This window comes from Anopheles moucheti, chromosome 3 (assembly GCF_943734755.1).
Source record: "Anopheles moucheti chromosome 3, idAnoMoucSN_F20_07, whole genome shotgun sequence".
In the NCBI taxonomy this organism is placed as follows: Eukaryota; Metazoa; Arthropoda; class Insecta; order Diptera; family Culicidae; genus Anopheles; species Anopheles moucheti.
In genome coordinates, this window is record NC_069141.1 from 59,301,979 (window position 1) to 59,327,362 (window position 25,384).

The window sequence follows — 25,384 nt, forward strand, 5'->3', positions numbered from 1 at the left end:
CAAAACCCTTCAGTGGTAGATGGTTGTACGTACCTTTCGATCACATTGTGTAACGCCTTAAATAATAACGAACGACACTCGTACGAGAGTCCATTCTCCCAGGAGCCTTTGTCGCCGGCTTCTGTAACGATAAGTGAATGAAAAAAAAAGATTAGATTAATATGTTACGATAATCTATACGCAAATTATCACAAGACGAACAAGGTAGAAAAATAGCATAAATGGTAACAGCGTGAAGAAACAAGATGGCTCCGGTTTGAGTTCAAATCTCGACTAGAGATCGTTTTCACTCATATCATAATGCAGTAGAAAATTTTTCTAGACAAAAAAAAAGCTTTGTGTGTAGAGTCCAATCAAAAAGAGCTTTTCACAGTTTCCTATTCACCAACACATTTGCTGACGACCCCTGCACCTGACAGCGTCTGTCAAAAGCAGAAATGCACGCCTGCTGCCCAACCACAAACGAATTCAAATTAAAAGAACATCAACCGCGCGTGCAATAACAGCGTGTTCTCGCCCGTCGTGTGCATGTCGGGCACAGCGCTTTAAACTTTCTCATCGCATTTACCTGCAAGGACCTTTGGGTATGTTTTTTTGGAGCATGAAAGGCAAAGCACAAGGGGAGAGCCGTCAACGAAGGGGACACTCTTCAAAGCGCAAAAACTCGAGTAAAAGACATTTTTATTAAATTATCGTTTCATTTACCTTGGCGTGTCGCGAACCAATCCGAACCAGCCCGTTTCCCTATCGGTCAAGGCTGTCAACAGAGCGCGCAGTGCAAGAAAAGTGCCTGCACACACACAAGCAACGCGGGGGGGAAAGCAACAACGACGTCGACTAAGGTGGAAGGAACGTTTTCAAAAGTGTCCAATGTCACGGCGAGTTAAGCTTTCGCGTGCCTTAGAGTGCCGCAGACTAAGAAAAGCCTACGATTTATGTCGATTTGTCGTGCAGTAAGAGGCCAAATACCCACGTCACCCGCCCTCTACGCCCGCGTTTTGCACCGGATCGGGGAAAATGCACGGTTTAAAGGAAAAAGTTTTACGAAGGAAAATAAAGGCGTGAAAAACAAAAGCATGAAACAAACATGGTAATTTTAGTTTGTACAGCTTTTGAGCGAAGTTTTGTAGAAGTTTTCCATTTTTATCGACATGTTCCAATGGTTTTTGTTAGTTTTTTAGCATTTTCCCTCTGTTTTATGGGGCATGTTTTAAGTTTTCCATACTTCCGAATGACATTTCATCTTTGTGTGTGCTTTTGTCATGTAGATTTATGGGAAATGAGACATACAAATCGAACTGGTTCTAGTGACGGCACCTGTTTCGAGACTGTAACATTTCGTTTTTCGTCCGAAATGGTAGGCTGGTGGGAACAACGGAGAAAAAAACCCTTCAATGCTACACTACTCCATGGAATAGACCATTGCGTGGACCCCAAACTCGGTAGCAACGTAAACAGCCATCATAAAGAGACATTTTCCCTGCCAGCGCGCTGTGCGTCCGTCGAGTTACGCTTAAGACGTTACGGCAAACTCTCTTTTGCTTGCTTGCGTGAAGCTCGTTGCCATCGTTCAAGCAAAAAAAAAGCCAAACAAACAGCTGCTGCAACTGATACTCTCTCTCTTGGTCGGGGTGTATGCCATATGCATACATCGTTTTCTTCGGTAACCTTCACGGTCTGAACACAACAGGTTGTCTCGAAAAATAAAAACTATTACTACGAAAACCACGGAAAATAAATACAAAAAAATATTAACATAAAACATCGAACACGACCGCACGAAAAGACGCTATCGGGAGTTACATTCTCTCTCCTCCCAAAGTCACCCGTTTTCCGAGGGCCACACAATATACTTGTCCCGGTCAATTTAATTGGATCAAACCGATCCGGATCTTACATGCGAGGATGACAACACGCACACACCAAAGTCCAAACAGACTGAATGTGCCTCGCGTGATGACAGATTGCCTGCTGTCTGCTAGGCTGACGTGACACGGCTCACACAAAGCAAGAGAGAGAGTGGCACCGCTAGTCAAAAGATTTTCGTTACTAAAAGTAGGTTAAATGAAAACTAGGTTACAACAATGGTGGTTGGAAGAGGGGGGAGAATTAATGCACAAAAGAAGAAGGAACGAAGAGGAGCTTGATCTGCGAGATCGTGTCTTAAGAATTTGCTAATGTCAAATCATAATTTATAACTATGATCAATGTATTAACTTATAAAAAACTTTTTATTGAGAAATTTATAAAAAAGCAATATTAAACAAAATATAAAAGTTTTGAATAACTTGTATAAACGTATAAAGCAAAATACAAAAACACAACAGCGAATAACAAAACAAAAAATGAAAACAGGAAAAAGGAAAACAAGAACAAAAACTGGAAAAATAACGACAAAAGTTGCAAAAACACATAGGAAATGATAAATGCTTGATTAACGGCAGATGATAATAATATTCCTTATTCTTCTTCACACCAACTGTCACGTCGTGTGCCATTCACAGCATTCCCCCTAGAGCATCTCGTCAACAAATTAACGCATTCACGAAACCGACATCTCTCGCATGGTCCCCCACTGCCCCCACCCCTTTACAATCCTTAATCGTCGGATGATGATGATGATGATGATGATGATGATGATGGTGGTGGTAGTGCTGACTGGTACCCCCCTCAGTAAGCGTTCTAATCCTTCGTAACCGTTACCAAAAACGCCGGACAATAGCAACAGGGCGATGAACAGCAACGCGCGCGCACCCACACACAGAGGACATCATCATCAAGCGAGGACACCCGGAGAGGACGACGAACGGTTTTCGGACACATCGGATTCTGGCCGATGGGCGTGGTCACGGGACACACTAAACAAAAAACCGTGCGCAGGATGTTCCGTTTTGCTGCGACCTTCACACCACCCACCCCCACGCGGACGCGCGCGCTCTCTTCGCTCTCGCGCGGACTCGCAGCAACACGCATTCCCATTGGGTGTCCCTCCCCCCGCTTTGGGGAAGGAACAGTCAGGAAGCTGGCGTGCGGAAACCAGGACAGCGCCAGGACACAGTGGAGGGGAAAATCCCCCGTCAAGTCCCTCGGCGACGGAACACCAGCAGGCGGTCGTCGAGTTCCGCTTATCGATTGAGATATCCGACCAGCCCCGTTCGAAAAAGTGAGATTTGGGAACGGGACCCCTCCGACCGATGTTCTAATTGAAAGTAATGCATCATTGTCGTGCGCTACGACGACGGCTGGAACGGTGTACAAACATCTCCTCCTGCCTAAGTCACATTTTGCCGGGGATCGGATCGATGCTAATTTCGTTCCATTTCTCGATTGCGTATGAATATTTCAAGCGCCAGTGGAATCGATTTTTCCCTTGCTGGAACGCAATTGTGCGAGAGCGGCGTGTGTGTGTGTGTTTTAGTAACACAAGAAGCGCAACGCAAGACCAACAAAAAACGTAAATAAAAATAAATAAATAAAAACCCAAATCTTCCAATCAAACACGTGCGAAATAATTCCAATGTCTCGCGTTATAAACTCTTCTCTCAGCGGAGTTGGTCGGAGTTCCCTTTTCCTTCAGTTTCTCCCAATCGAAGACGAAGTCGTCCAAAAGTCTCCACGTTTTGCCTTATTCATGAGACAGCGAACAGAAGCGTTCCAATAAATCGTATCATCAATTTGCTGGTGAGATGCTTCGTTTTTTATCAACAAACGGGCCCCGAGTGTTGCTCAGCCCACTGAACACACATTCCGTCACATAAAACAACCACAAAAATCATAACGCACAATTCCAACCAATAAACGAACGAATCGTTGGTGGGTCCTCGCGCGAATGGAATTAAAACGTTGACCGAAAACCATTTGGCAATTGGCACAACACCGCCGCACAGCCGCGAGTAGATCGAGTGAGCGATGAAGTTCAAGATCACTTGAAAATGTTGCGGAGAAGATGAATAAAACAAAAGTAAAAAGGTGACAGCTTTGCAACCTTCCATAGACCCTTGTTTACCTTGACATGCAAAATTCTCGCTCTCGGAATGCGCTCAAAGTGGGGGGCTAGGGAAAAGTGATCATTAAAATATCGTAAGATACTTCAAATGTTTAATGATCTCTTTAGACAATCCGTCGGCATCTCCTACTTTACGCGGCAATTATGTCAGGGACATGTCATCGCATCTCCAGAATCCGGATCTCCCATCTCTTGGTCCAATACGTGGGAAATGCATATCTCCCACAACTGATCCACCAGAGTTCGTTAAGCAATAAAAGCTAGTAGATAGTTGATTTCTATAAGCAATATCGCTATCTGCCGGTGTCCAATAATTTGGAAGATAAGAACCGTGCGGAAAGAAATGCGGGAGATTAGAAATCTTTGGAATGTCGTCACTATTCGCGAGCATGGTTGGCAGGGCGACATAAATGCGGTGAGATTTTTGCTCACCAGAGAATGGCGAAGATTCTCCGGAAACAGTGCATATGGTGGTGTGTGGTGGCGTATGTTACACACCTATTCGCGGGCCCTTTACCTAAGGGAGATGATGATCTCGCGACATTCTGCTTCTTTCCCATCATCTGTTGTTGTTTATGTGTTGCTAGGCTCGACACGAGTTGAGCGACGCGCTGTGATGTCTCCTCAGCATCAGAGTAGGCAGAGCACGGTTTACTATGATTAACAGTGCTGGGCAAGAGAAGACCGAGAGCGAGTAATTACGCTTTACTAACTCGCACTGTGTTGCGGACATCTCATACACAAAACGGCCAGTAGAACCGCGCGCACTTACTAAAAAGGGCCCAACCGAGAGGGCCAACGGTGTACTGATGCGGTGCAGAGAGCATGCGGAACACCTCCTTCGTACGAAAGTGTCCATGATACACCTCAGCCAGAAGGGACCCCCTCCCAGTGTCTTTTGCTAGGCGGTGTGAAGGTTGCGGTAGGGTGAACAGCAGAAAAAAAAACTTGATTTTCCTGTTTTTGCTCTCAATTTCTTCCAACTCGTTCCCTTAGCTACCTTTTTTCCCCGATTTCGCCGCACGGCACACGCACTGGAGCATTACAACATGGAACACCTCGGGATTGCGCGCTCAGTGCGTCTCTCCATACGGTGGCGGTGTATTTGTGCGCCTGAGAGATGGAACGAATGGAACCCTGAGAAACGAATGCTGTGTATGTGCCGTATGTCACACAGATGCCAAGCGTTCGGTAAACGGATCGCAGCAACCGGGTGGAGGGGAGGGTAAAGTGATTTGTTGCCACCGTTGCTGCCACCGGTAAACCGTTGTGCTTGTTAATGTGTGTGTCTGTATCTCGTTGCGTTGCAACAACATTTTTAAAACGCGCGCACACACACACACCGAGGCCCTCTCAACATAACACAACAAAAAAAAAGCGACATAAACGTGTTGGTTAACTGCTGCCGCTGGGAGTTCAGGAAGCAGGAAGGTTACATGCAAAACAGAAGAAAGAAAAAAAAAACAAACACGCACACAAGCAAAAGGAATACCAGGGTTTCTCCTTCCTTTTCCTTCGACGCGACTGATTTCTTTTTCGCGGCTTTTCAGCTCACCCGAAAGGGGAACACGCAGAACGAGATCGGGCTGTACGCACAACGCGGGCAGTGTTTCATTCTTGTTGTGTTATGCTGTGCTCGCGCGCTCGCTCATCTCAACCCGGCATCATGAATGAAACAAAACAGGGAAAGGGAGAGCGAGATTTGCTGCTCTTCTCGTTTGGCTGTGTGTGCGTGCTTATGTGTGTGTGTGTAGAGCGGTTCAGACAAAACGTTATTAAAACTGCATCATACAAACGATTAACTATTGGGACTTAAACAATTGTCAAAAAATATTGAATTGCCTATTCTTATTTTTAAATAATCGTAATATTTTTGGAATTAATAAAGTTGTTCTGTTTTTTTTTTGTTGAAATTATAAAAAAAAATGTTTTCATTTTATATTTTCAATCCTGATTTGTAGCTCAACAGAGAGCTACATATTAAATATTTACGCATCAAAAGTCGAAGGACAACATTACAATGTACATATCATCGTTATGTACACAGCTCAGTACCACCGTATCAGGGTTGACTCATGGGACTGGATAAAAAAAAACTTCCATACAAAGCGAACCCAAAATAATAAGACGTTAATGATTCACAATATGTAAAAATGGCTGCAAGAAGAAAGCAAACAAAAAAAACGTGCCTAAAACGATACCTTGCACTTCTCGTGATTAGATTCATCTTTTAAAAATAGCCCTATCCGATGAACATAATTTGAAAACTTCACGGCTCATCTCATATCTCACCGTTTAGCGTTCGAACCAAAACAATTCCGTATTCATCTCATCGCGCTCGCGGTGATTAAATTAGCGAAGCGCGTGTCTCGCGGCTACCCAAGCAACATTTGGTAACACTTGCAACGCGTTCACACCTGTCTTTAGTCGACTCGTTAGCCGTTGGTTTACGGTCACTGAACATTGAACAGATGTTCAAATGAGTAAAACTGAGCGCTCGGTGAACAACAAAGCAAGTCGCAGCTGTCAAATTTATACCATTTTTGCTGCAATCAAGCTTTATTTTATGCTTTTTGATATTTGCAACATATGTCTATTTACATTCACATACAAATAATGATAGATTTATGACAATTCCTTCATTAGAGTTCCGTTAATAGTAGTGAAATTAACAATTTTTTGGCAGCTCGGAGATCTTATTTATTCTTTCCTTTATTGCAATTTTAAAGAAATAATACAAAACTTCTATCGAACAAACAAACAAATATCAAAAACAAACAAACAAATATAAAAAACAAACAAACAAGTATAAAAAAATAACAAACAAATATAAAAAAACAAACAAACAAATATCAAAAACAATCAAACAAATATCAAACTTAAACCACACATAACAATAACACAAATAACGAAAAAGGATCATAAAAAAAACTACAACTTAACAAAAAAGTTAAGAATTTCAGGTTTCGCAATCAGAAGAAAAAGAAGCGAAAGATAAACAAATCGTCATCGTGACTAATAAACAATAGGTTAAAGCAAAGAGAAAAAGATCCAGCAGTAGCAAATTTTGTTCTTCTCTGTTTAACAACTGTGAGATTGTTACCATTCAACGGATTGCAACGGCGAAGATGAGATTAGATCCAGATCCATCCAGGATTGCACAGGTAATTTGTAACTTAAACAACAATAATTTAAAGGTTAATTTTTTTTCCACTTATTTGGACTTGTTGCTTGGGTTTCCTCGTTTCACGTTCGTGTTTTCTGCTCCATTCAGTCACGCTTCATCACGAGCTGCAGCTTTAACTCAATTTTATCGGTACGCGCGACTCGCGCACCACCGGCACATGAGAGAATGGGTGTGATCCTCACTATTTTATTTCGCTATATTTAGCACCATCTCTCCTGTGTGTGTGTGTAAATATATCTATATGTCCTCACGGATGCGCATTTTTCTATGCTGCCCTTAACGTCAGAAACATTCCCCACACCGCGACGCTTCCGATCGGGTGCGATGGTGGTAATGCTGCTGATCATCAAACAAACACACAACACCGAAGGCGAATGAAAGCCGCGCGAAGAATGTGGTGTGAAACCGTAAATGGTATCGTTTTCGTTTTGTGTGTAGCGTTTCTGTTTTTTTTTCTTCTTGCGCCTTCACCTTTTTGCAACGAGCGTTTTGGGGCGTTGTAGAATTATTTTTTATTTATTTTAAAACGTGCTAATTGCATTTTAGACGAGGCCATGAGGATGATAACCAGATCTGATCTTGTGAAGCAGGTAGAATAGAAATCGGATCGAACTCCCTCCCTCCTTCTCTCTCTCTTTCTTTCGCTCTCTTTCTCGCTCTCTCTCTCTTTTTGTTCAAATTCATGTGGTTTGGAGTTTTTATTTATTTCAATTCTTTGCCTTCTATGGTAACATTAGAACATAGTGCATCGAATTTCATGACACTTTTATTATGTGATTGTTTTAGTAATCAATTTAAATTATATGTGTTGTTTTGAAAGTGTTTAGTGAACTTCTTTGATATTTTTATTAGTTTAACAATAACCTTCCTTTATATGCCCTTGATTTGTTGCGATCTCAACTGCGTTTAATATACTTTTGTATACAACAGAATACCACCTGCGACTTATTACTTCAGATGGGAATACTCGCAATATTAGAAACACCCACAGAGGTTCAATCGAAAATTAGCATAAAAGTAGTTGCAAAAGCAAATTCAACCTGTTCTTGCTCGCTATGTAAACAAAACTGAGGCAAAAAAAAACACACTACGCAACATGATGCAGCTGAGCAGTTGCATCATATTTCAAGGGTAGAAACAACACAATCCACAGAATGAACATACTGGAGGATCCACACGCATCCAGTGCGCAACGGAGGCCTTAGCACGCTTTTGTGCTGTGTTGTGTTGTGTTGTTGGGGGGTTTCATCATCAGTTCGCCCCTACCATCGCGTCCCATTGTTCAAGTGCAAAACAAAAGCACCTTCGACAAGATGCACTTTTACACCCCGAAGAACATAATGCAACTGACCGCTCTTGGCAAGAATGAATGCGTATTGCGCCACAAAGCTAATTTATTCGGTTTTAACAAAGAGCATCGAGCAAGGGGTACGTATTTCTACTCCGAAGTCTATAAGAACTTTGAAGAACTTGAAGAAAAACATTTTTAATTAAATTAATTTAAGATTAGCAATTTCGTTTTTTAAAAACATGATTACTTTCCCTTTGTTTTGAGTAAACTTTATTAACATACTGGCAAAAAGGAACGTGTCTAATAACTCTCAGCTAAACGCACAAACTGATCAACTTCTAATGCTCGTTTGCCATTCATTCTGAAACTCCCAACTCCCAACCCCAGTCCCAGACGACAGCAGCAGAAAAGTGCCTTCCTTTCTGTGTGTGCCTGCGTGAAAAATCGATACCATTTTTCGGACGCTTTTCCATGTAGTTAAAAGCCTTTCGCCACAACAGCAGCAGCAGCAGCGATAGCGCGGCACACGACACGGCACATCCGTGACCGTTCGATGAAAATATGAGCCCCGACTCCCGCAAATCCCGCGTTACGGTATACGAATGCACCTCCGGCCACTTTCAAACTCGCTCGGGCAACGACGAGCTAGTGGCAATAATGATGATGGAGAGCACAACCAGGTTCTGGAGGAGAAGGAGGTTCTGGTCTTTGTCGGTCCAAAAAACTAAACCCCCTTCTCTGTGAAGAAAACAAACGGGAGTGTGTGGGTGTTCCCCGTGCGCAAACATATTCAAAAACTACAACATTTCACAGGACTGTTGGGGAAATGGGTGACGTACCCCGTGCTTCAAAGTTTGCCCGTCAGTAGTTGGACGGAAAATTCGGAACCCGCTCGATGCCTCGTAGGAATTTTGCTGGCATTCTCAAGGACTCCCACACGGATTCCCGACGGTGGAGTTAGTTGTGGGCAATGTAAAGCAATACACACCACACCGAATTGATTTTGCTGCCTCTACACCAGAAGGAGTAGGATCACATCGCAAGCTTGTATTTTTCTTCTTGCTTCCTGCCAACCGGCATCCCATCCACAAACACATCCGGGCATCCGAGGTAAAGAGGCGACGCATCAGAAAACGGCGGACCGGCAACAAATCGTTTACCGAAACTTGATACGGACACTTTCGGGTCGCAACTGTGAGCGTGATCTTCTCTCGTTTAGGCGCAAAGCAAGGCAACATTAGGCCTATGAAAATGGGAATTTTCACACAACTACCAGTGAGTGTGAGTGTTGGTGAGGGAAATCGTATCGTACCACCCAAACCGTACAATAATCACCGCCACTAACGCGCACACATTCGAGGTTCGGTTGTCGGTTTTTGCGTGCATTCGGTTTTTTGTGCGCGAAAATATCCTCCGCAAGCAACTGCATCCACATATGAGAAAGGGCAATAAAGGGACACTCACACATAAAAAGAGAGTGAGAGAGAGAAATGAAGCAGCGGCAAGCGATAATAACAATAACAACAACAAAAACATACCGGTAAACATTCGAACCCCTAAGCAAATTCGACCATTTAATGCACAAATACACATATATCGGGGACCCCAACCCTAAACCACGGGATTCCACCACCCCTCCCCGCACAGGGTGGATGGATGTGGAGAGTCTCGTTAAATGGTTCTCGATAAATGGTACACACAACTTGGCCGCTCCACGGCGAGATGACGTTTCGTCGTGCGGGTTCGGATGGTTTTCCCCGGTGGACATGCGCAACACCGGTCCGTCCCCCCCAAAAAACAAAACAGACCATAGCTCCCTCTCCAAAGGGAGATCTCCGCGCTCATTCTCAAATTCTCCGACAAAAATAGAAGGTTTAGGGGTGGAAGGGGGGGGGGGGGAGGGGAAGGGGGGAGGGGGGGAGGACATATCCTTATCGGGGCAACACGCAATGTGTCCAAAGGAATGTGTTTTTTCGCATGAATTTCCAATGAATATTATCATATTTTTTTCATGATGTCCGACACGATCTGCCTTCTGGACAGTGTGAAAGGAGCACAATTTAATGAAAAAATATACGTTTTAATAAAATTTCTTTCCTTAATTTCTCTGTGGCCATTTTATTAATCTCGGAACCTAATGTTTGTCTATGTCGCACCGGATATTTGAGCCACTGGAAGAATAATCCAACTCATTTGTTGACCTTGACATTTGATGGAATAACTTCTTCCTCGTGTCGTAAATGTCAAACCCTCTCCTCCCTCCCTTCCCCCCAGGTTTCCACCTTTCCTTCTTTCCGCTCACTTCCCTCACCAGAGCTTTACGAGTTGTTTGCACATTATTTTATCATTTCTTTCTATTTGTTTTAGCGAAACATTCTAGTAATAATCTGACCACCAGGGAACGATACGATACTACCCCGGAACGGTATCGATCAATACATAAAATCGGAGGGAGTTTTTTTTTTCGCGTAACCATCAAAACCGCACATACCATAAGCACCTCCTCCAGGCATGTCAAACACGACCTCCTTTTCCCTCGCTTGCCCAACATAGTCCTGTCAAAAGCAGTCCAAAACGGTTTTCCCCCTTTTTCCCGTTCCCTTTTTGAGCCACCCGACACGGAACCTGGACGACCGGCCAACGACGGCGACGACGATCGAAACCCACACACCGAGACGAACGTCCGCTGCAACCACAGATACCAAGCATAAAGCATAAAGGTCGCCACTACGAGAACCTTCACCTTTTCCCTGCAAATCGGCGACAAAACCGCTGCCGCTGGTGGGGTTGATGCGCAAATGTTGCGCCGCGGCGTTGTTTCGCCGCGATTAATTGCTTCGATTTTGTCGCGCTCACAGCTAGCACGGGGTGGGACGTATTTAAACAGGGGGCAAACATTGGCTGATTTCATTAGGTGTGACACATTTTTCCCCCCCCTGACAAATGTCAAGTGCAATGAACGTCACAGGGGAGGAGAACTCAGCGCTGATGCGTTTATCTTTTCATCTCGCTATGGCTCTGGTTGACGCCAGAGTAAAACTACTTGTTGCTTCCTAGCGTTCATTTAACAGTTGTCCACCATAATCGAGAGAATTATGATAAAATATTTCCTTTAACTAATCATTTTAACAAACCTCACTGTTCAAAAGCTTTTTCCAGAAGGATAGGAACTCAACTTTTCCAAGTTGACATTTAACCTATCTCCTTCGTTACACGTCTGGGGTCCACTGTACGCCTTCACACGTTGACACCTGCAAGCGGGAAGTGTTCCTGCACACGTCAGAAAAGTTGGAATCGTCATCGACTAGGAAATGAATAGCTGAAACGGAGGAAGTACCAGTCGATGCCCAGTTATATACTTTCCCAAGTGGCCGACCATACCATACGACCCAAACCATAGCATAGAGTGCGAGAGTTTGACCGTCTGGTTTTATTGCCCCGCAAATGGAAGGGATTGCAACTTTGTCGTAGGACACACGGCGGGTGCACATAGCTAGGAACGTTGTTGAACACGCGTGGTAAAAGGAAATTGAAACGTAAAGCTCTTGCAGCAGGTCCAACCACCAGACCACCATCGCAAACATTGCTTTATGACTTTCTCCTATTGTGGGATATTTCGATGCACGGAAGGTGCAATACTGCCTCTGCTCCTCTTGGCTACGCTTGATGATACGATGCACGTCGTAAAGGATCGTCGTATTGCCACCATTCCACCCGAACAACAACAACCAAAAAAGCGACGACGACGACGATGAAGATTTACTGATCGTGATAATGAAAGATGAGCCATGCTTCTTCTATCCTGCCAAATTCCACAGTACAACTCTCGTGTCCAGCTATATAAGGCTCTTGGCAGATGAATGCAGAACACGCAAAGTGAATAATCCTCGCTTTATCCTCCGCAATGTGCATGTGAGGGAGGTGTGTTTTATTTATTTGAAATAAAAAAACACTTCTTTTACGGAGAACCAGGAGCATATAGATATTTAGGCATGAAGGAGCATTAAGAATCGATATCCTTTGCGGTGTGTAGGGAGCGGAACTTCGGAACACTGCATATGCATAAGGACAGGGGGAAATATTTTAATAAATTTTCCCCTGTTTCTGGTTTCAGCTACAGGAGGATTCTAATATCCGCCATCCGCAATCCTTTTCACTAAATCTCCATTCGATATGGACACTTTTAAGCTCAAGCATAATTATTCCATACCACATATGGGGTGCTTTTTTCTGACATCGCCGGAAAATTGTGTGTTGTTGCAAAAATGAGTACTATTGGAAAATTTTATGCAAAAATCGGATAGAATTACAATAAATTAAAAAGATACTTCACTTTTAATATAAATAATACGAGTTGCTTTAGTGAACTGTTTAGAGATGATTTCTCAACCCCATCAGCATATTCCGCGATCGTAAAAGATGATATCGCAATATTTTCAAATTATATCACAAAAACATTACGTCATAATTCATATTCATGAATCAGAATGAAACCTTGAATTGTATTAATGAATCTGAATCTCTGCTTCAAAGATTCATAAATCAACCAGGATTTGCTTTTCTGTCATGTACCTCCCTTTCCCATCACTCATCAATTATCGAAAACGGGCACGACCACTATTCCGCTCCAAGATCCTCCAAGAGACTTGATCCGGCACTGTTCTGGAGATTCATTAACCTTTTGAGAATCGATCGATCCAGATTTAAATGAATCCTCACTAAAGAGTCATATGAATTACTCTTCTCAAAGGATATATTAACCACAACAATAGTCTTAATGGCATTGCGATGAGCAGATGATATCATAATTGCGTCAGACAACATCATAAAACCAAACCCATTACTTGCGATGGGGAATATCCTTTTTCGTCCAGAATCGAAAAAATCCTACTCTGGGTCATTCGAATCCGAGATATCCGAATTAACATTCCACAGTTAATGCAAGAATTAATCCAATCTACTATCGATCAAAGATTCTGAAAAATTGGCCAAAATCCTGACTCCACATATCCCATCATCCAGAGTACCCAGGCATAAAGCTTGAGAAGAGTGATATTTTATTTCAAATTTTGCAATAAAACACTTCTTTGATTAAATGCGAAATGCTTTTCATAATTTCGTGACAAATTTCGGTTACTAATTTGTGAGTTTGAATCCATTACAAACAGCCATTATAGCAACAGACCTACTCATGTTAAAAGGTTACCAATATAAAGATGAATATGTTTCCAACAGCTCAAAATAAGTCGTCAGTCGCCACCAAAACACTTAAAACTTGGACTACAACTTTCTCCCTCATCTTTTACAACTTTTTTCTCATTCATCCGTATGCATATTTTCCGTTTTGTTCACCAAACCAACTCGCACCACTCGATCCACTCTCTCGCTCATTTTATTACTACTTTTAGACAAAACTAACACCCACCCAAGACACACCATCATCATCATCATCATCATCTCGCGCGTAATGCCCCGGATGTACTTCCACATCCGGAAGTTTGGTAAGCGTGAAAATGTTCAGCGCCAACCTCCGCTCACCTTTCACCGGGCAGCATAATTCAACCCCCCACCCACAGCTTCCGTGTTCCGTGTTGAGGGACCATAAAGTGCAAACGCCACAGCCACACACATCCACCAAGATGGACACTGGTGTTGCTGGATGGATTGAATGGGAGGGTAGTTCCCTATCCTCCCCAGAAAAAAAAGGCTTATGCTCATTCTGAGTGTAAAGAGAGAAGGACGCGATATGGAGTTTTGTTTGTTTGTTTCGACGCATTGGAGAGAGGAGGGTTGAATTTCGCTTTTTTAGAAAACCGGTTTCGACAGGGAATTATTCGCGCGCGAACCACCGAACCGGGTAAGCAAGCGAAGACCTTTGGAATTAAGCCCGTTCGAGAATAGCGAATAACAAAAGCACAACATCGAAGAGGTAAAAGTGCGTCGAAGGAAGTGGAAGTAAGCGGCGTATAATTCCCCACCATCGCCCAAACTAGTGGAAGTGGAGTGTACTTCAAGTGGAACTACTACTACCAACTCAAGAGCAACAAAAAAACAATTCAATCCCTCAAAGGCCCATTTTGTTCACGATCGAAATTTACCACTGGAACGGCAAAAGCTCTTTCAAACGCTTTCGTTTATGTGTATGGGTGTTTCGCGCACACACACATACAAAAAAGCATAAATTCAAACTCTCTAGATCACGAAACCCCTAGTCTCGCGTGCGAATCGATTGCGAATGGTAGCGTCAAGTGGTCGTCGGTAACGGGAACCCTCTTCTTGTTCGACTAACGGGCCCGGCATCTCATAACGCCACAACACAACACAGAAGAGGTGGGATAAAATGGAAGCCTTTTTTTTGCTATTCCGTGCGCCCAAACCCTCCCCGGGTCCGGTTTGGTAAGTGGAATATGAAGGAACGTCCCATCGTCCCAGCATCCCAACAAAACCCGGCAGAAGAGCCAACACGGCTCACACAGCTGTGATGCGCTGATGAGCCTACACGAGGCACCGTGTGCTTCGAGAACGGATTGAGCAAATGCGGACGACGACGACGAGAGCTTTTCTCGTTGCGTGCGTGATAGACGGGGTTTCCCACGGCGCAGACGATGGGCTAGATGGGAAGGTTTAACGAACTCCACCGCTGGCTCCATTTTCCCGGGCGCCCCACCACACACCAGAAAAGACCGAGGGGGGAAATATTCATCACCGTTTCCCCCCGGCTAAAGGAGCGAAGAGTTTGTGGCTTGGGTATCGGAGTTTTAATCGAGTTTTCTGAACCGGCCGACAACGAATGGTCAGCCAAAGCTATACTTTGTTGCGGTTCTTGAGCAGCCCCTCGGACATCGCTGAGTGGGGGTCGGTCTTGTGGTGCGGTCCGACGAAAGGTGGAGGAATCGAGATTGGTGAATGTACAAGCTATGCACATCCTAACTCCATAGACCCAGACGAACGCCAACGCCAACAAATGTGATACCATTGGACCACCACCAACATACTTTCCCCCAATGTTTGGGTGTAAGAATTGAAATTGAAGTGATATCTTACTTTTGGCGTTGAGATTAGAGATGTGCGCGCTGAGTAAGAGTGAATGAATGAGTTGAAACCTTCGAGAGCAGTGAATGAGTATAAATCTGCATGAAGAGTTTTTATGACTCCTTTAACCTCAAATCTCAATCTCAAAAGAGTTATACTGCTCTTTTATTCACTCTTACAGAGTGATTATAATCTAAAGAGTGATAAAACAGTTTTACTCACTCACAGAGAGTGAGAGTGACTATACACGCAAAAGAATGAATGAATGAATGAATTAATGAATCTCAAAAGAGCGAGTAAAGGTTTCAAATCTTTAAACCCATTCTTCGACTCTGATTCAAATCATTGAAAAGAGTGATTATTCTCATCTCCAGTTGCGATCTCGTGCTACATTTCTTTTTTGATAGCAAAGATTGCGACTTTTTCTGCTACATCAACCATTATTATCTTATCTTTCTGATATGTGGCGATTTGTGGGGGGTAATATGGGGGAGTTCCTCCAACCATCCGCAGTCGGTTGTCATTGGAATTCTTTCAAAAATAATCAGACCAAAACGGGTCTGATCCAAATTTAATTGCATGGGTTGTGCACGTCCTTCGGACCAGTTTTTCTGTGTACCAATGACACAAATATTTCAACCCGAAATGGTGGTGCTACCATACTTAACCACAATACATTATGCGAAATTAATTGCTATAGTATTCAAATTTTTCAAATTAGCGTATTTTTTACACTAAAAATAACTACTCCTCACATGGGAATGGACATAAGCCGAGAAGTGTCCTAAAAGCCGGAGTAAAGTTTTAAAAATAAATAAAAAACTTGCTTGTAGCAACATATTAATCATTCGGAAGTGATTACACTCAAAAAAGAAGGGAAAAAAACAACACCACGAAAACGGAAACCCACACACTCGCTTCTGCAGCATAGCTCCTTCAAATGATCCTTTCACCACTTGCGTTCCCGGATGCAAAAAAAAGCAACCGAATAAACTACCGGCCAATCTCACCGGTTGACTGAGTTTGAGTGTGTGTAGAATTCCCACCGGCAAGCAGGCGAGAGAAGAAATAAAAAAAACACATTCACACACACACAATCGACAACACTTATTTGCAAGAAAACCAGTTAACCTTGAGCAGCTGCGCGAGAAAGAACGCCCGTGGGGCAAGCGGATCGGAAATAGGTATTAGAGAGTCACAGCGCGTCGAATGATGGATAATGGTGTGCCGATGATGATGATGATGATGATAATGGGCCGTGTCGGGCGTATTTACATGGTTGTTTTGAGCGGACTTCCCGCTAGACCCGATGATATAGCCCGCGAATGAGCCCACATCTTGTTGCAACCACCAAGGTGAGATCAGATGCCTCCGTGTGTGGACTTTACCCTCCCAAGAACGCTCAAATTGAGTGTAACAATTCCAGTACGCTGTTAGAATTCACCCGTGAGGTCGCGATTTCATTCCCAACTTCGTCTAATCGTGACACTTTCACCTGCTTAAACCTTACTCCAAAATTTTGTTCTGTACTTACCGGACGAGTTGAGCAGCTCGGGTGCAACCAGATCGGTCAGGTCCGGTTCCTCGCCGTACCAGAAGATCCACAGCTCCTTGGCGGCGGTCAGCGAGAGGGGCGGATGGACGACGGAACCACTGTTACCGGTGCCCGGTATGCTCATGTCGAACATGTTGCTCGGGTCCGGTTCGGGTTTGGGTTTGGGCTTGGGTGCGACCACCCTTCGCCACACGCACAGTATGTCGACGGCGAGACATTTCGAGTAGGAGCGCACGACCGGATCGTCGAGCGGATCGCCGGCCGCATTTGGCCGCTCACCGAGAACCAATTGACGCCATCTTATACCGCACAGATCGGTCTGTGAAGAGAAACAACAACATTTTACGTTAATATAAATGAAAATAAATTGTATAAAATTATAAAATACTATTATCTTAACAATAATATCCATTCTTATACTTAAAAACCCATTTATTGTCTGAGCATATCAGTGTAAGAACAGCTCAGACCTGAAAGTACCGAACTTCCGGCCATCACGTAACAGAACTTATCATCTAATATAAACAAATTTTCAGTTTAATTCATCTGGAAGCATTTATATTGGCTTCTAACATTAATGAGAAGCCATACGGAACCATGGCATCGCGTCTTGTCCCTCAATCTGCAGCACCGAAGGTCGAGGTACGAACCTTATCTAAAACGGCTAGTAGTGGCAAGGAATAACTTTTCCGACTAGAGAGATCACTTTTGAAATCGTTTTTAGCCCAAAGAGAATTCAATTGTCCATTATAAACGCCAATTATCTGTGCCCAACGGAACTCAAGCCTGATCGAATCGAGCGAATAACACGGATTTGAGGCAAATTTGCTTTTTCTGCTAAATATTAGTGTACTAGAGGAGTTTTTTTTATGTCCGCGGACTGGTAGAAGAAAAAACCGACAATTTTTGTTAAAATTTAAGCTTATTGCAGCATTTACTGAAGGAAACTTTAGTTTTTGCAAAACCTAAAAACGATTTACATACAAAAAAACATAAAACAGTTTAACCTTCATAGAGAATTGAACGAATTAAATATAAATTTAGGCAATTAAAGATTATGTTCATCATTCAGTATAACAATTAAGCAATTCATTTAAATCGTGATACTGATCATATTAATAATCTGTTAACTTAAACAATGTTTTTAAAATATCTGAAAAAATGCTGACAATGAAACGATCAAGGTCAAAACTATTGCCAACGTTTGGTACAGTATTCAAAAAACGTAACAACTTAACAACAAAATTCCCATGCAAAACACTCCACCACAGCAGCAGCAACCAGGCGTAGAGAAATCTCTCCCATTTTAACCCAATCCGATCAAATGATTGTGACGTTTAATTAAATCTCCACTCATTCTCTCTCATGCTCTCTTTGATTCACTCTGTTCCACCGTTTTTAGATCGGCTGGTGGCCCAATCCATTGTGTCGTTTCCATTCCTTTTTCTGTTCCAGTTTCGATCCGTACGCCAAGAAGAACTCCTACAACCGTGAACATTGCCATGTTTCTCCATTCACACCTCCCCCCTTTTCTATGTTGCCTACACACAGTGTGGGGTTGTGTATGCCCTGCCGAAGAACGCAATACACCGAGGCAAACAAACAAACTCATTCTACCATTTCGCCGCATCGAGCATCGAGAGTACATAGTGGCCAGCGTCGACTTCACACTGTGGGTGGGTGGGTGGTGGGGGAGGAGGGGTCCGAAATGGTGAACGCTTCAAGTTGTTTATATACCAACAAACCACCCACAACCTACTCCGAGCAATCGGCCACTCAATGTACTTGTGCTGTGGTACAAATGTGAAGCCAACCAGCCAGCCAGTCTGTCGAAAAATTGAAAAATACATAAAGCCGTACCGTGCAACGACTGATGCAGCACACGGGGCAGAAAGGTGTGAGGTTTGTGATGGTCTCTCCCAACCCAACTCCTCCCTGCACCGAATGCACACGTGCACCGAACGATGCTTTTGAGGGGGTGAGATGGTGTCCACCTTCAAACAACCGTGTGTGTGTGAGTGCGCCCCATGTTGCCCGGCAGTGTGGAACTATGTATGTTGCTGCCGGTGGTAATGAAACGAAGCCTAAATCCGGCAATGGACACAAAAACCACCACCACCACCACCACCAATGCAGCAGGGCGCTGAGTAACAACAGCCAGGCGCAGGAGGCAGGCAGTCTTGTGTGTGCACATGAAGAATATCGAACGTTTGAAGTACAGAAACATTTAATTATGTCGTTCCAATGAAGCTTTGTGGGTCTTCTCGCAACGGGTAAAATGGAAATGGAGAGAAAGGCAACGTTCTTTTCAAATTCCTCGCTGACGCTGATTAGTTGAGTTCAGTGATATGCGCCAAGGGGGGGGGGGGGTCTTTAATGATTTGTTTTGATTTTGATGACGTACAAAATCTTTACTCTTGAAGCTTGAAAGGTCTTTAAACTTCATTTATTATTGAAGACACTTTTTAATATTTTATCTTTATTTTATCTACCCAACTAAAAGTCTGCTATGTTATTTTAATTATTTTGTTGTTAATTTTTAAACAATTTCAACAAGCTGCATTTCCTTTTTATTCCAAAAAAATGTCTAATTTAACCTACAGAAATGACATGTAGAGGTCATCCATTGAATTCATTGATCCCAAATAATCCTAAGACTAAGACCATAGTTTAAGTTTTTTTTTTCTGAAGAAGATCTGAACTTTTTTTTTTAATTAGCTTTGTAGTTTGAAGTACATAATACACATTTAATAGTTCGTTTATTTTCTAATAACTGATCCGCTCGGAAGTTCACAAGACACTCTGCTCCTGCCCATTCCTTTCTTTTTAATCCCAGCCTTCCAGGGCTGTCCAACCCAATCCTTAAATGCATAATTTAAACCACAAAAAATATGTCACGAAAATGTAGAATACCTGTCAAAATGACTGATCTGTTGACTCTAGAGTATATGATTTAAGAAGTAAGACCATTATTTTAATTAGAGATAGTCACTAAGTGTTAAACTGATTATGCACAAGAGTAACACTTTTGATCGATCTTTTGATACACAAAAAAACAATCATTCAAATTAAGAAAATCAATAATAATAACGACAGTTGATAGAAAGCGCACAGGAGAAACCCCTCATAGTGTACTACCAACACTAACCAACATTCTTGTTACCAGCTACTAACACCACTACTGTCATCGGGCGGCCAAAACGTCTATTATACACACATTTGCCAATCATCGTCGTACGCAAAAGTAGAAACATTTTTACGTAAAACCTAGCAGTGGAGCAGAAGAAGAGAAACAAAAAAAACTTTCTCCACCACAGTTTTCATCCCCCCTTTCACCCTAACACAACAAAAAGAGGGGGGGGGGGGGGGGGCATTGCAAATGATGGCTTCATCCAACAGCGAGGAACGGTGGATGGTGGTGTGGTGGCAATGAGTGACGATAAACAAAACTGACAACATTGGATGCGGTGGCATGAGCATGAAACAACGGCTTCCACCGCCCAGAATGGGGGTTACCACCCCACCCAGGTTTACATTGTTTAGTCCTTGCCTTTTGCCTTTGAGCGTGATGAAGGACGACGTTTTGCATGGCCGTAGGGTACAACAACAGCAGCCACACACAGAAAAAACCCCAAAAACCGTGGCGCTGAAGCTGGCTGGAAATTGCTAAAAGATGCACCAATACACGCCACACCGTTTGGAGTGTAACCCTCGAGGGATAGAGAGAGAGAGAGAGCATCGGTCACAAATGGCGCAAAAAAGGTGGTAATAAGCACAATGATGGTGGTCGTGCTCCACCACCCCATTGCTTTTAAGTGTCCAGCATCGGATTCCACCGTTTGTCCATCTGGAGCAAGCATTTCATCGACTACCGAGGAGTACAAGCCCCAAGAGGTATAAAGATCTTCAGCGTCGATCGATGCTGCTGATGGGGTGAGCTGGGGAACAGCAAACGCATGGATCACCGCACACGCACACAATATACCGGACCCCAAAAACATCCCCCCACATCACACCCCAACAAGCGAAAATCGAGGACACCGAGAAGGCACACAGCACTTCGACAGGGGTTGGAAGCAGCAGTTGTTGCTTGTGGCTCTTTACACAACACAACACTCCCCATGCAACATGCATACATGCATACATACGCAAAGAAAAACAAACGCGAGAGACAGCGAGCGAGAGAGAATGTGAGAGGGAGAGCGAAAACGCGATACACAGCGCTCGGGAGAAGGGCTCCAAATGTCAAAATTATAAACAGTGCCGCGACGTCTAACACACGCACACACTAAAAAGGGGGGAAGGGGGAGACCGCGCGCGCGATGGCAGAATATGCTGCCTCCTGCCGGATTGCGTGTATGTTTCGCGAGAGCGGTGCAATCTGGTAGCGGTTGTGAAATTAATGCTCGCGCGATACATTACCCTCGTGAATCGATCGTGCACGATGATGATGATGATGATGACGGTGATGGTGGTGGTAGTGGTGTGCGCCACCCTATCGCCGTGTGTGATGGCACGCGCAAACCAATAGTTGCCGTGAGCGCATCACCGCGCGCTCATACACGGAGAGAGAATCGCGCCAGAGCGTAATGTAACGTTGTTTTGATGGTGCATAATAGATCGTCCACGCAACTTGTCCACGGTATTCGCGGGGGGAAGGGGAAGAGGGGCCAACGACAAACTATGGGCGGCCTGTCCCTGTCCGCTCGCACCAAGGATCCGAATTTTGTGGTGCGGCGGCAACATTGCGGAGCAAATTATCGCACTACCCAAGCCGTCAACTCACCAAGCAGGAAGTGTAAACGACGCACAATCGAACAACTCTCGTTTGACGTAAAAACTAAACTCACACACACACACACGCACAACAACTAGCGGTTGTTTTCTCCTCTCAATTTCACAGCTTTATCGAATGTGCTCTCCCGGGTTGAAATGCCGGGAGAATCAAATGGGTAACCACTCTCTGTAAGTTAATTTTAGCGTTGTTTATCGATCATATCAAACATTTGATTGTTTTCTGTTTTATTAATGTTCCTCACAACTTTTATTGTCCGTTTTTTTCAATTAATTAACTAAAACTAACTAAAAACAACAAGCTCTTTTTCGGCAACGTAATTGCCTATTTGCTCTCGTTTATTGTTTATTGTATTGTTTTTCATACGATAGTAAGGTGGTGATGGTCAGAACTCGAAAAAAGGTCGTAAAAACGAAGGGCGACAATGTGCCCTTAAAGTACGAACCGATAAATAACGCGTCGAAAAGCATTTTCCTGGATGAAACTTGTGGCGTAATGCATTCGCAGCATAAGAAAACACCAGACTCGCCGGGTTCCTTCCTTCCGCGTACGGCAAGCGCATGCGCACAATCGTTGCCCGAAAGCTTCCACAGGGGAAACTATCCAAAATACAGCCGAAAAACTTTAAACGGACCATTTTCTCCATTCTTGCACGATTTGTTCGTCTCGTCGCCAACGACGACGACGACGGCGGCGGTGAAACTATTTTTTGTTGATAACGTTCCCGGCTCGGAAGACACCACAGCGAACTCGACGAGCCAAACCGCGTATTAAACACTGTTAAAAGTCGATAGTCCTTGAGTGTCCTGTTCCGACATCCGAACAGTGACCGCAAACCAAAAAAAAAAAATGGAAACACTTTTCGCCCATAAAACAAACAAAACTTATCCGACATGGCGTCTTCGTGGGGCACACACAGCTTTTCATTCGGTGTTGTAAAATAAAGCTTCCAAATTTCTTTTCGAGTTTATTACACCACCTCAGCAGCTTCAGCAGGTCTTGAGCAGTTCTCAATTCATAACCTTACCCAAGATCGCCTCATGAACATACAGACAACGAGGAAGGGAAAAACGAATGGATGAGAGAGGAAAAAAAAGCGTTACATCTTGGGGTAGAGCGTGTTTTTTTACGAAAAGAATAGTGAATACGATCGGGGAAAATGCCACGACGAAAGATGATGATCGTGGTGCCGTTTTTCGCATGAATGCTTCGCACAAGTACAGCCATTGTGTGGTGTGGAGAAAATGCGAATGAAAAACGGTAATAAATACCTTCCATTCGTACAGTGGTGGGCAGTAAAATAAGCTCACGATTTTTAGCTCACGTTTAACACGTTTTGGACTATGCTTTTATGGAAGATTGACTTCAGTATTTTAGTGGCAATGGCAGTGATTTCTAATGCGACTGGAATAGTTAGACTGTGACCAATAATTAATGTCGAAATATGAGAAATTACTTCCTAAACCTATAGAACATAGAATAAATTTTAAGAAAAAAAAGCTCAAAAAAATGTGACTATTGTTGTGTACAAATAACTAATTTAACTTCGACAGATCTAAATGCGAAACATTTAAAATACAATTAAACGAGTTCAGTAAAGTTCCACAAGAATCATTTAAAGGGTCGTTTTCAAATACAAAACTGAACTGTTACAGAACTTTATAACATATTGTTGTGCTTACACCGCTATAATCCTGTCCTTGGCGTTCCGATTCTGAATAAAGTCATTTAAGCTTCTTGCTATTGAGCTGATAACACAGTTTTGATGTTAATTTTATCACATTTTTACTAGTACTCAATACGTTATATTTAAATTAAACGTGAAACCGTTTAGTTGCCGTTATCTTTATCGTGAACCCAGAATTCGGAAAAGTTTTGAGACATTTATTCGTTCTTTAACCCTATCAAAGAGATTTAATTTTGAACTCGAAACCGTATAACTCATAATGTTTTTTTTTTATTTATTCAGGGACGGCCAGGCCGTATTGCTTCATAATGGTTGGTATAACTCATAATGGTTGTGACTAGTAAAAATATATGAACAAGTAACACATTAGAAAGGTCTTATTCTTATGAACGTCACTGTATTCATGAACAATTGTCTTCTTTTGCGGACCAAACGAGTAAAATATACTACTATTTTCATTTTCTGTCTATTTCAACTTCTTCTGCATTTTCTTGCAATAAAGTCCTACCAGAAGTTTTGCTTGAGCTTATCAAGCTTATCTTCTATCTTAACTGGAAAGTAAGAGCTAGTGACAAGGAAACAGTCCGGAAGGGATTTTGTACCGGTCCGGGCCGAAAGAACTGACACCGTTCCCACACACACACCACCGGACCCCCGACTATATTACCCAACATTTTTATAGTCATTTTTCATAAAATTTGTCATTTTTTGCTACCGTTATGTAAGTTCTGTGAGTTATTGTGCTATAATAGTTTTATGCAATTTTATTCTTTTTCCTTTTAACAACAACAACCGTGATTTCTTTATGTCAAAAAACAACAAAAACTCGTCCCTCCCATGAGACGGTTGAAGACGGCACCACGGACGACGACAGGTCAGACCGCGTTCATGTATATATGGCCCTCATAAAATAGTTCCCAGACTGGCGGGCTTTCGGTCTGCGTCTTCTCGTTTGCCGTGCCGCAACTCAACGCTCGGTTCATCCCGCTACACTCCATTTTCCATTTGTTTCCCACCGAGGCCAGTACACTCTTGCCTCAACGAAACGCCACCCCCCACCCTGTACGAGCCGCGAGACGGGCCACACACTAAAGGGTTTAATAGTCGAAAACAAAACAAAGCCACCCCGCGCCGTCGGCGAAGGAAACCAGCACCCGAACCGATGAGAATGAGAAAGAAAAGCGAGTGGAAAATGCTGCCCCACCACACACACACATACGCGGGGGGCCGTATGCATACAGATTCCTCGCTCAACACGTCCTCACACGCGCGTGAAAAGTTAAGAAAAGGAAAAAAAGGTTGAGTGACCTCAGAAAACACCAGACGGCACACCACACACAGCCGCACAGATGTTTGTGGGGTGTATGAATGAAACGAAATGGAGAAGATGAATGCAACTGGAACGCCGGGGGCTAACAAGCCGGGGAAGTAAAGCAAAAGGTGGTGGTCGAATGAACTCCGACGAACAGTGCGACGATGAAGAGCTAGTAAGGCCGAGTACCAAAGTAACGGCGTCCCATCAATGCCCCTTGTCTAGGAATGTCTTAAAAGGAGATCACCATCGAATGTGGTTTAAAATGCTTCAATTTCAAATCCGGAAACACGATCATTCGATCGATCATTTTATTGCAACGAAAATTGAAATAAACTTGTTTACTAAAACTAATAAATAATTGAGAGATCGTTTGCAGGGCAGTTGAGCCCAAAAACCCTTTTCACCATTCGAATGTGTAACAAGGTGTTTTTCCTTCGAGGGTTTCCCACCTGGAGCCCTCGTTTCGATGCCAATGCTCTTATTTTGTTTCTCGGCTTAAACTCCTCTGCTTCTCAT

The 25,384-nt window shown here is 43.3% G+C and overlaps 1 protein-coding gene across 1 annotated transcript in view; it reads right to left on the reverse strand.

The window, feature by feature from the left end:
• The window catches only part of LOC128305487 (mediator of RNA polymerase II transcription subunit 13), a 55,475-nt gene that overhangs the window by 16,068 nt on the left and 14,023 nt on the right, over nucleotides 1–25,384 (reverse strand). Inside the window, exons 3-4 of the mRNA XM_053042958.1 lie at nucleotides 17,051–17,390; nucleotides 34–121 (exon numbers count right to left, since the gene is read on the reverse strand). Of these exons, the coding sequence (XP_052898918.1) occupies nucleotides 34–121; nucleotides 17,051–17,390 (428 nt within the window). The remainder of the gene's footprint in view (nucleotides 1–33; nucleotides 122–17,050; nucleotides 17,391–25,384) is intronic.